This window comes from Rousettus aegyptiacus, unplaced genomic scaffold, assembly GCF_014176215.1.
Source record: "Rousettus aegyptiacus isolate mRouAeg1 unplaced genomic scaffold, mRouAeg1.p scaffold_m13_p_3, whole genome shotgun sequence".
In the NCBI taxonomy this organism is placed as follows: Eukaryota; Metazoa; Chordata; class Mammalia; order Chiroptera; family Pteropodidae; genus Rousettus; species Rousettus aegyptiacus.
In genome coordinates, this window is record NW_023416306.1 from 106,791,675 (window position 1) to 106,805,081 (window position 13,407).

The 13,407-nt window shown below is 35.7% G+C and overlaps 1 gene segment (V, D, J or C); it reads right to left on the reverse strand.

Moving 5' to 3' along the window:
• Positions 1–18: 18 nt before the first annotated feature.
• LOC118600451 lies at positions 19–927 on the reverse strand. The segment is given in 2 exon segments: positions 19–636; positions 814–927. Coding segments are annotated over 2 exon segments (375 nt in total).
• Between the last annotated feature and the right edge of the window lie 12,480 nt (positions 928–13,407).

Here is a 13,407-nt window from a genome sequence, read left to right on the forward strand (position 1 = left end):
TGATTTCTCCATCAGATGTTTCTGAAATTCTCAGTAAATTCTTCTAGCTCAATCTATGACCAGATGGCAAATTGTTCATTGTGGCTGTTCTTTGTCTTCGATAAATAAGATTTTCAAGAATAAGGACATTTTTGAAGAACGATAACTCTAGACATGGTTTACGAACTTGAGAGGTATTTTCTTAGAGTGTTTTCTCTCTAACATTACTTACATCTGTGCTGCCACAGCCCTCGCCACTTCCTGTCTGTGCAGGCCATGGTCCCTACACCAGGTAGATGCATCAAGCAGAGCCCTAAGGTTTTGGTGCACGTTCCTCCTACAAACATCTCATTGTGGGCTCACTCAGGGCACAGAAATACAATGCAGAGTCCTTCAGCTGTGCAACTGAGATGACGAGGTTGACAGAATTGTTAGCTTTCTGAAAATTCAATGAGTAGCGATCTTCTGTGGCATTTTGCTTGTTGTAAGAGTCCTGACGAATAAGAAAAATCATCACCCCACTGCTGGGTTGTTTGTACCAGAATAAGGAATACCTTGTAACACTGGTGTCATATCTGCAGTCCAGGGTCACGGCCTCCTTCTCCTGCACTAACATTGCCCGTTGGCCTTGAGTTACCTTCTGGGCAATACTGGATCCTATAAGACAAAAGATACAATCAGAAGGTTTGGGGATAAGTGCTGTGAAACAAACAAACAAAAAAATTCTTTTTCTCTCTCTGCTAACTTTCCTTCCTGCAGCACCCAGAAGACACTGCCTGGACCCCCATTCCTTGGGTCACACAGGAGGCCTATTCCCACTTGCGCCATCCCTACCTATCCACACTGAAGCCATGACCACCTCCAGAAGTCTGGAGAGCAACATGTTCATGTTATTTCACTAGATGGAAAATATTTTTTCAATTTCAGAGCTCTGCAACACAAAGTGACTCTGATGGGGAGACAGAAGAAATGCTGAGCTACGTTGCTGCTGCCTCAGAACAGGAAATGGGTTTCCTGGTGTAGCAAGTTAGTGGGAGTCACGTCAAAAGTTTCTATATACTGGTTGAGTCTCACTCAATGCAAAGTTCCTTTTGCATTAACCAACATTTAGTTTAAAAATAATTACATCTGAAAATAAACATGAGTAAAATTGCATATTGGAAAAAAAAAAGCTGATGATTGACCAACTGCTATGATCAGTCATTGCATCTGTGATGGAACTAGGTAGTGGCACTTATTTAAAAATACTACATGTAATGGATTATAGAAACAACATGAGATGGAAAAAATCATGTATTCTTATGCCTATATATGCTGTTGTTTCACCAAAGGTAGAAATAAATCACTTTCTGATAAGAAGACTAAGGTGTATGAAAAAATCACTGTCGTTCTTATAATCTTGATTTTTAAGGCAATATTCCTCCTCACTACTAATGTCTGCTCAGTTACCTTGTACAAATAACAGGAAAACAACTAATCTCCCTCTGCTGAAGACTGAAATGAAGTCCTCGGGCATGCAGTCCTGTCACAGAGATCCCCTTCTCTTCTCTATTTAGAGTGATAGCTCAGCTCTCCTCAGAAAGGACATAGAAGACACCAGAGTTTGATCATCATGTGATTGATATTTTAAATTTACATTTTTCCCATTACCTCAATTAAGACCCTAAATGGTCCCCAACAAGCCTCTATATACTGTATGCCCAACTCTGAAAGCAATATTTCTAGATGACCTCATAGACCTTCATAGGATCACTAATCAAAAGATCACTGATTGCAATAGACCTTTGTGTGACTATAAAAGGAAAGCCAAGCCTAGGTATATTACTCAATAACGTGTCTACCGATAAAGCCCTATTGCCTATCATTGCCGATCTTTTGATACAGAAGCCAAGATGTGTCCTCTGTGTCTTAAAGTAATTGTAGCCTTAGCTAAATTGGTTGAAGTATCTTCTGATCTTGCCCTGGAATCACTGAGAAATCTGATAGTACCACATACCATACAATTGTTCTCCTATCTAAAAACAACCAACTTTTATCTACCAGCTGATTGAATAACGATAAAATATTATTAATTTGTTTTTATATGGTTCAATTCTGTTACTCCTCTCAATTAGAGTATCTCATGATTGTACTTCTATCATTCAAAAAATGTCCATATTCCACATAATCTACTTCTGCCTTAATAGATTTTTTAATGTCTTACATTAAAAATTGAAAGGGACAATACCAGGCAGGGAATGAAGTAACTATTCCAGACAACTTTATAAATTCCAATCCTTTAGCAGAAGCATAATTAACTCAAGTAGCAGAACTCATGCATTTTTCTCTGGCATATTAAATTATATACATACGCAGTGGTGATCATAAGTTTTACTATAGTTCAAAGCTTTTGAATATTATAACAATGGGGTTATATTAACCATCTTAACCTTTCTGTAACCCTCTCATGTATCTCAAACATCCCTATTAAAAAAAGGACAGCAAATACATAAATTAGTTGATGTCTTCAAGCTACTTAGATAAAGTTTTGTCCTAAAAGTAGAATTTTATATTATGAAAGACACTGGAGAAACTAGAAAAAAATACTTCAGTGAACTGTCATGCTAAATATGATTTCTGACTGTATTTTTAATTTATGCAAGCAACTCTTTGAGAACATAAAGACAAATCCATGGAAGAGAAAACTTGACCTTCAACATAATAAAGAATCTTGAGGAATTATCGGTTTGTTTGGTCCAGGAGAAAAAAATATTTTAAAGCCAAGGCGGTTTCCTTTGGAAGCCAAATGATTTGCAATGAACATTGGCTAAAACACTACAGGAACAACACATCACAATAGGAACATATCATCTGGGGGAGGAATTTTTCTAGGATGGCAGACAGTGGAGCCAGTTCATGCCTTTCTTTGCACCAATAAAAACCTATAAAGGTGGGATATGAACTAGAATATTGTCCAAGGAAACATTTGAGTATCTCCAAAAAGATTGTACACAATCGTATTCCCTCCGTTGATCGTGATATAAGTAGAAATAGTATTTTATTTTCTCTGTGGGTTGAAGCATTGTCCTGTCAGAAATCCACGGCCCTCACAGTTGCTAAATATTAAACTTATTTTTGTGTTCACTACCTATACCAGTTCAAATTATCTCTATATAGAGAACCAAATTTCCCAGGGGCAGTTAAGCAAGGTTTTGCCCTCACCTAGAATCTTCACTTTTCTTATCATCTCCTCACCCTCTGAAAAAATGAAAAGAACAAATGGAATATTAAAACTGAAATGAATTACTGTATTAGACACTCCTATGGAATAACATATTTTTAGCCTTACCTCTCATAGCTCAGCATTCTTCCCCTCACAAAGTCATATGTTGTCTCATTATGAACTGGTCACTAATAGGCCCATAGAACTCAGAATGTCCCAAAACATACATATTTTCATCTTTCACACAGTCGACTAAAAAAATAAATCAATGATACTCAGTCGTTTTATCAAAAGTCACAGGTTGCTTTTCTTTAATCAGCCCTTGCATGACCTAAGACATTTGACTGGGTGCTCTGAAAAAAGTTCTAGGAACAGATTGTCATTCAGACTTATAAAATGACCTTATTAGATATTATTTACTACCAATTCAGCACACAAAGAACAATAAATTAATTCTCGGTTATATATTTACCAACTAGAGTGACATTATGCACCCTTAAATAACAAAAATTGTAAAGTTACCTTCTTCGGAGATCTTCAACTGCAGTTCTCCAAAGATCATCGGAAGCGGAGAGTCCACCGAACATAAGTACTCACTCAAGACCCTTAAAACAAGCATAGATAATTACATAAAGTAGACATCTTTATTCAATAACATTAGAAGAGAATTCTCCTAGATGATTGAAACCATTGATTGTCATACTATACTTTGCATTCTTTTATTTTTCATACTTATAGAGGTATATTCTCATTTTAATATTAGAATATTTGATAGTTCTGATTTACCTGACTTTGTTCTCTTACTAGTAAAATAACTTGCTTAGGTATAGACTTTACTTAAGATAATACTCACATAAATGCTATAGTTCAGCTCTACGAAGCCATTGCTATGCAACAAAGTAAAGACATGTTGGATATGTCATAAAATGCCAAGTCACTGAAAGTCAAATAAAACTACACCTCCACTGATACTGCTAGAGGAATTCAATCACTTGAAATTATGAACTATACTAATAAAATTTACTTAAAAGTTCAAAACACCAAGTACAGAAAAATCTGAGAGTGGTGGCAGAGATGGAAATCATGCATGTGCCCAGAGGTATGTGCTTTCTCTCACCAAGCTTCAAACGTTCCAAATGGTTATGTGTTAAATGATTCCATTTATATGACACTATTAAAAAGATAAAAAATATAGAAGATTGAAAGAAAATATGGTGGAGTGAGAGACACCCCCTGATCTCTCCCTTTGAAACAACAATAAGCTGAACATCTAAAACTCACCAAAAAACACCCAACTGGACACCAACATGTCTGAGCGTGGGATCTGCGCTCAAGAGCTTCCACGGGTCAGAATACCAGATATCATACAGTGGACTGGGACAGATAAAGAAGCTGCCTCTGGCAGCCACTGGAGTTCTCTGCAGAAGCAAAGGAAAGAAAAAGGTGTGGTGACTTCCCTGAACAGCCCTGACTGAGAGAGCTTGTGAGTTCCACACGGCCAGCGGCAAGGCCCAGTCATCAGGGCAGCAAGCACAGAAGCAGATGGCAGAGAAACAACAGTTGATTTTTACTGGCTGCAGTTGAAAAACTGAGACTGAGCCACTGCCCCCAACCCCCAACCCAGAGGACCTGTCCTCCCATACCCTCTGAGACCTATCACCACGGAGCCCCAGGGGAATCTGAGCAAGTGCTACTGAACTATTGCTAACACTGACAGGGACTGAAACTGAGGGTAGGGAGTATGATTAAATATCTAAAAGAAAGTAAAGGCATTATTAAGGCTTTATATAAAGCAGTTTTCCAAGAGGCTTAGACGCCACCTGCTGGAAACCAAAAGAAAAGTGCCTTTATTGCAGCAGGCTAAAGAGAGACCTTTATATAATAAATCTTCTCTCGGGGGGGGGGGGGGAGTGAAAACATTTCCATTAATGCCCAGGAGGAGAAATAGTCCATTAAACACCATGAACAACCAAGGTGACAAGGCATCTAAAAAGAAAGAGAAAAATCTCCAGAAAATAAGTTTATAGACATAGAAATACACGACTTAAATGACAGAGAATTTAGGATGGTACTACTGAAAAAACTTAGTGTGTTCTGAAATGAGTCATATCAACAATGTCAGGAATTGAAAAAAACAACTAGATGAGCAGAATGAGATCTTTAGCAAGAAGATTGAAACCCTCAAAAAGATCAGAATAGATCTTCTGGAGATAAAAACACACACTGCAAACATTGACAAATCAAATAGCAAGCTTGGGACATAGAGTCGACCAAATAGAGGAAAGGATCAGTGATGTCAAAGACAGAAATCTAGAAATAAATCAGAAGGAAGAAGAGAGAAACCAAAGAATGAAGAATAATGAAAGAAAAATACAAGAACTAGCTGATCCTATCAGGAGAGGAAACATAAGAATAATGGGCATTATCAAAGGTGAAGAAAAGCAGCAGGGACTAGAAAGTATTTTCAGACAAATAGTGGACGAGAATTTCCCAAATCTAAAGAATGAGCCAGAGCTGGGAATTCAAGAAGTCAACAGAACACCCAATTATCTTAACCAAAAAAGGCCTACACCAAGATGCATTGTATTAAAATTACTAAAATCAATGACAAAGACAGATTTCTCAGGGCAGCCAGGGAAAAGAAGACAGTAACTTATAAAGGAAAGCCCATTAGATTATCATTGGACTTCTCAGCACATACCTTACAACCTGGAAAGGAGTGGAATCAGATATTCAAACTATTAAATGAAAGTAACTACCAGCCTAGAGTAATGTATCCAGGTAAGCTCTTCTTTAGATATGGAGGAGAAATTAAGACCTTTCCAGACATAAAAAAATTGAGGGAATTCTCACAACGAGGCCTGCACTACAGGAAATACTGAAAGGGGTCAGTTCACCTAAAACAAAATGACAAAAAAAAAAAAAAAGAAGAAGAACATAATTAGGAGTAAAGCAACTATCAGGCAAATTGAATCAGAGGAGTGCAACCCTTACTAAGAACAGGACATTATAAGCTTAAATAATAATAAGAGAATTGTTGTAGCAAGATAGTAATGAACATTCAGCATACATAGGGACAAATTGAGGTAACAATGACTGAAAGGGGGAGGATTCAAAGACCCAAATTTGCAAAGGGGAATTGAGATAGGGGACATTTAGAAGAAAGCAGACGACTCTCTCTATATAACTATCCTTTGCATATTCCTAATGGTAACCACACACCAAAGAATCAAAACTGAAGCATATAACATAAAACAAGAAGGACCATAGGGAAAACCCACAAAAGCCAACCAAAATAAAGAAAACAGAAACACAAGGACAAAGAAGCAACGGAAATACCGAGCTACCAGAAAGCAAAACATAAAATGGCTACGAGAAGACCTCATATTTCAATAATCACCCTAAATGTTAATGGACTAAAGTCGCCAATATAAAGGCACAGAGTTGCAGAATGGATTAAAAACTAAAACTCAACCATATGCTGCCTCCAGGAGACACATCTCAGCTCAAAAGACAACTATAGACTCAAAGTGAAAGGGTGGAAAATGACATTTCAAGCAAATGGCATTCAGAAAAAAGCCGGAGTAGCGGTACTAATATCAGATGAAATAGACTTCAAAATAAAAAAAGGTAAAGAAAGATACTGAGAGACACTTCATAATGATAAAGGGAATCATCCACTAAGAAGACATAACACTTATTAATATCTATACTCCCAATCAGGGAGCCCCAAAATATGTAAAGCAACAAGGTAAAGAGACAACCATCCGAATGGGAAAACATATTTGTAAGCAATGCCTCCGATAAGGACATAATATCCAAAATGTACAAAGAACTCATATGACTCAATAACAGCAAAAAAAACAAATGATCTGATCAAAAAATAGGCAGAGGACCTGAACAGACACTTCTCCCTAGAAGACATGCAAATGGCCAAAAAATATATGAAAAGATGCTCAATGTCACTAGCTATTAGGGAAATGCAAATCAAAACCACAATGTGATACCATCTCACATCTGTTAAAATAGCTATAATCAACAGGACAAATAATAACAAATGTTGGAGAGGATGTAGAGAAATCGGAACCCTCATACACTGCTGGTGGGACTGCAAATTGGTACAGCCACTATAGAAAACAGTATGGAGTTTCTTCAAAAAACTAAGAATTGATCTGCCATATGATTCAGCAATCCTCTACTGGGTATTTACCCCAAAGACTTGAAAACCCATATCCAAAAAGATATTTGCACACCAATGTTCATAGCAGCATTATTCACAGTGGCCCGGACATTGAAGCAACCGAAGTGTCCTACAATAGATGATTGGCTAAAGAAGCCATGGTACCTATATACAATGGAATGTTTCTCAGCCATAAGAAGAGGTGAAATACTACCATTTGTGACAACATGGGTGGACCTTGAGATAATTATGCTAAGTTAAATAAGTCAGACTGAAAAAGCAGAAAATCGTATGACATCACTTATCTGTGGAATACAAACCTAAAAGCAACAAATGAACAGGACAAGCAAACAGAGTCTCATGGACATGGACTGTAAGCTAGTGGTTACCAGAGGACTATAGACTAGTGGTTACTAGTGGGGTGGAGGTAGATGGGGAATAAGGTATCAAATATTGAGTTTAGGGGGAGACTGAAGTAGATAAAGGGGATCAAATATATGGTAGCTGTAGAAAACTGGACTCTGGGTGGTTAATACACAATGGAATATATAAATGTCAAATGATAATGTACACCTGAAAATTATGTGATTGTATTAACCAATGTTACCCAAATAAACTTAACTTAAAAACAAATAAATGAATGAATGAATGAATAAATAAATAAAAGACAAAAACATAAAACAAAAATCGAGATTCATAAGGAGTTAGGGATTGGGGAGTGTGTAACTAAAAAAGGATAGCACGAGAGCTTTGGGGAGCAATTACACTCTTCTCTATCATATTGTGTGATAGTTACCTCGTATGTACTATGTGTTAGAATTCAAAACTACAGATATAATGATACAGAGAAATAACCAATTTTTCTACATGACCTTTTTAAATAAAAATTTAAAACATTGAGAAAATAAAATAATTGACATGGTTTCTATTTTCATGGCTGAACTCTTCCTAATATGTACATTATTTCTCAACTTAGAAAAGAAATGCACCAGCCATGCCAACGGTGATAGGCAAAATAATGGCCAAAAAACAATCAGGTCTAAATCTTCAGAATCTGTGAATGTTGTCTTATATGAAAACACACAAACACACATATATATGGAAAAAAAAAACTTTTGACGATAGATATGAGTAATTAAGAATCTTGGGATAAGAAAATAATTTTGAATTATATGAGCCTAAATGTAATCACATGTGTACTTTCAAAAGGGAGACAGAGGGAGATCTGATGACAGAAAAAGAGAAGCCAAAGAGGTCGTAGATGCAGAGATTGGACTGATGTGTCCGCAATCCAAGAAATGTCGGCACCCCCTACAGCTGGAAGAGTCAAGGAACAGATTATCTCCTAGAGCCTCTGGATCAGGTGCAGCCCTCCTGACAATTAGTCCAATGGAACTAATTTCAACTTCTAGCATTTAGAATCATGACAGAAAAAAAATCTTTCTTGTGTGTGTTGATTTAGTATACATATAGAAAGAAAACTTTTCTTATTAAATTCATTGAGGTAACACTGATTAATAAAATTATATAGGTTTCAGCTGTACAATTCAATAATACATTATATATACACACACACACACATATTATATGTATGTATCACTGTGTGTTCATCACCCAAAGTAAATCTCCTCCTGTCACCATATATTTGACCCCCTTTTCCGTTAACTACCTCCTCCCTCCACTGTTCCTTCTAGTAACCACTAAACTGTTATGTGTGTCATGAGATTTTGCTGTCTCTCTTTTTTGTTTGTTGCTTTCAGTTTTATATGCCACATATGAGCAAAATCATAAGGTTCTCCACTTTTTCTGTCTTATTTTGCTTAGCACGATAATCTCACGATTCATCCATCTTGTCACAAATGGCAGGATTTCATCCTTTCTTATGTCTGTGGACTATTCCATTGCATATATGTACCATTTCTTCTTTATCCAATCATTCATGGAAAGATGCTTCAGTTGTTGCCACGTCTTGGCCACCATGAATAATGCCACAGTGAACACCAGGTACATGTATCTTTACAGATAAAAATTTCTGTTATTTTAAGCCACTAAGTTTGTAGTAAATTGTCCAGAAGCAGTAGGAACCAAATATACAAACCACACTGAAATTTTAGAGCTTGAATGTGTCTGAATCCAAGCTAACTATATACTGAGTTTGCACACTCTAGCTAGAGCATTTTTTTCTCCCATTGCATAAACTCTCAAGTACGATAAAACATTAAGCTCAAAGTAATAGTCACTTTCTCTCTTCTAACTTGGTTTGAGAAGAATAAACCAATAAAATATAAGCCACACTTCCCTCTCATTCTATTATGTCTTAGAGGAAGAAGATCAAAAGAGAATTAGTCTGCTTCTACCAACAGAAACTAGTAGTTATAGTGAAGAAAATTGGAAAAGCCGTTGAGGTGTTGGTAACAATACTCACCTTTCTTGTTCAGATGTTTAAAATCTAACTTAAACTAATGACTTTCCCTATAAAAATAAACCAGTTAGCTAATAACATACAACCATAACTCAGCCAAGAGGGATCGTCTCACCCTACCAATTGCCAATTATATCTACCCTTAAGAAGAATATAAGACACCTTGAAAATAGCCTACTCTTGACCAAGGGTGAAAGAATTAGAAAATTACTTATTTATGCAAATTTGTTCTTTCCATTGATTTATCTACAGCACTAGGAGAATTACTCTTTTTAAAAGAAACTGGTGAATTATATGGAACCATAAAGGACTCTGAGTAGCCACGACAATCTTGAGAAAGAAGAAAAAGTTGGATGTATCACACTACCAAATATCAAACTATACTACAAGGCTACAGTAATCAAAATAGCATGGTACTGGCAAAAGAAAGAAAGAAAGAAAGAAAGAAAGAAAGAAAGAAAGAAAGAAAGAAAGAAAGAAAGAAAGAAAGAAAGAAGGAAGGAAGGAAGGAAGGAAGGAAGGAAGGAAGGAAGGAAGGAAGGAAGGAAGGAAGGAAGGAAGAGAGAGAGAGAGAAGAGAGACGGACAGACAGACAGACAAAAAAAAATATATCAATCAATGGAACAGAATAAAGAGCCCCAAAATAAATCCACGCTCACTTAATATATGACAAAAGAGGTAAGAATATACGATGGGGTAAAAAAGTCTCTTCCATAAACGGTGCTGGGAAATTGGAAAGATACGTGCAATAAAAGAAACTGGATCAATCGTCTTCTTACACCGTAAACAAAAACAGACTCCAAATGGATTGAAGACTTAAATGTAAGACCTGAAACCATAAAACTTCTATAAGAAAACATAGGCAGTAATCTCTGTGATGTTGCTACTAGTAACTTTTTTTCAGACATATCTCATCAGGCAAGGAAAACAAAATAAAAAATAAACAAAAGGGACTACAACAACCTAAAAAGCTTCTGTACAGCAAAAGAAAACATCAATAAAATGAAAAAACAACCAACTGAATGAGAGAAGATGCTCACTTATGATACATCTGATAAAAGGTTAATATCTAAAATATATAAAGAAATCATACAACTCAACAACAACGACAAAATGAACAATCCAATTAAAAAATAGAAAGAAAGCATGAACAGATATTTCTCCAAAGAGGAAATACAGATGGCCAATAGACTTATGAAAAAATGCTCAAGGACACTAATTATGAGAGAAAAGCAAATTAAACCCACAAGGAGATATCACCTCACACCTGTCAGAATGATTATCATGAATAAGTCAAAAAAAAAAATAGGTTCTGGCGAAGGTGCAGAGAAAAGAGAACTCTCATAGACTGTTGGCGGCAATGCAAATTGGTACAGCCACTATAGAAAACAATCTGGAGGTTTCTCAAAAAATTAAAAACAGTTATTCCTTTTGACTTAGCAATTGCACTTCTGGTATTTATCCAAAGAAAGCCAAAATAATAATTTGGAAAGATCTATGCGCCTCTATATTCATGGCAACACGATTTATAATAGCCAAGATATGGAAGCAGCCTCAATGCCCATCAACAGATAATTCGATAAAGAAGTTATTGTTCACATATACAATGGAATATTACTCAGCCATCAAAAAAAAAAAAAACAAAATCATACCACTTGCAATGACATGGTAGACCCAGAGATTTTATTCTGAGTGAAATAAGTCAGAAAGAGAAAGATAAATACCATATGATGTCACACCGTATACAAACAAGTATGCAGAATCTAAGGAACAAAACAAACAAGCTAATCAAAAACAGACTCATAAATATAGAGGACAATCTGGTGATGGCCAGAGGATAGGGAGGGTTGGGGAGCTGGGAGAAAGGGATGAAGGGTTAAAGAAGTAAAATTAGTAGTTGATAGAGGGTCATGGGGATAAGAGGTACAGCATAGGGAATGAAATCAGTATTAACTAATGGCTAGGTGGAGAGCCAGAGGAGAGAAAAAGCAATTAGAGGGGTCTTTTTATAAACTATGTAAATTTCTAACCAATGTACTGTATACTAATAATACAAAAAAAAAAATCAAGGGATTGAAGCTCCTCTTGAAGGATCAGGAAAAAGAAACTTTTAAAAAAAGACAATAACTACTTTTCTATCAAAAACTACTCTAATTGTAAATGGTTTAAATTCTCAAATCAAAACACATAGGGTGGCTGAATGGATAAGAAAACAAGAACCTTACATACGCTACCTACAAGAGACTCTTTTCATATCGAAAGACACACACAGACTGAAAGTAAAGGGATGTGAAAGCATATGTCACAAAAATGGAAATGAAAAAGAAAAGCTGGGGTAACAATAGTTATACAGACACAATAGACTTTTAACAAGAAATGAAGAAGGACCCAGTAATCCCTCTTTTGGGTATTTATCCGAAAAAAAAATAAACAAAACACTACTTCAAAGTGACGTGTGCATCCATATGTTCATTGCAGCATTATTGACAATAGCCAAGATATGGAGGCAACATGGATGTCTATTAATAGGTGAATGAGTATAAAAAAGGTGTAAATATATACAATGGAATATTGCTCAGCCATAAAAATGAATGAAAACGTATCACTCAGGGCAACATGGATGTACCTACAGGATATTGTGCTACATGAAATAAGGCAGGCAGAGAAAGAGAAATACTATCTTATTTCACTTATATATGGAATCCAAAAATCAAAATATAAAAACAAAACAGAATTAAGCTCTTAAATACAGAAAACCTAGTGATGGTTGCCAGATAGTAGGAAGTTTGGAGGGTATAGAGAAAAAGAGGAAGAGATTCAGAAGTAGAAATTTGTAGCTACAAAATAGTCACGGGATGTAAAGTATAGCATTGGGGATGTAGTCGATAATATTGTAATAACGCTGTATGGTATCAGATGGTCATTAGGTTTATCAGAGTATCACTCTATAAGTTTTATAAATGTTTAATCACAATGTCGTACACCTGAAGCTAATAGAATACCATATGTCAATTATATTGAAAAATAAAAAAATACTTAAATCAATACATAAAATGCTCAGAGCACATAGAACAGCTGACAAATTTTACCATAAATCTACAGGGAGGCGGAAAATACAATGTAATTGTATTGACATGCTCTCAGGACTATTAAAAATCAGGAATTAGAGGAGAAGACAAAAATTGGAATACACAATTCAAGATTGACCATTAAGTGAAAAAATCAGAATCTTATACTAGAATTTGTGAAAATGGTACATTATATATAAGCAATAAATTAACTGCCTGTAGAATTATCAATTTTACATATTTATATTTTATGTATTTTCTATATTTAGCATGTAACGCTTTATAATTGGGCAAAAAATAACATGCAAAATTTGAAAGATAAGATTTAAAATCTCACTCATAATAGAAATACTCAGAATTTAATTATATGAAAAGAGCCTGACTAGCAAATGTAAAGTCACCTTCAAAGCCTAAATTTCAAAAATCCACTAAACAGTCATCGACAAAGCATTCTTTCTGGATCATCTTAAACCTAACCTTCTTATTATGTGTTTTTAAGAGACAACACATTCATTTCCACTTGGTGACGAACACTATCTGACAAAGGTCTGTCCCT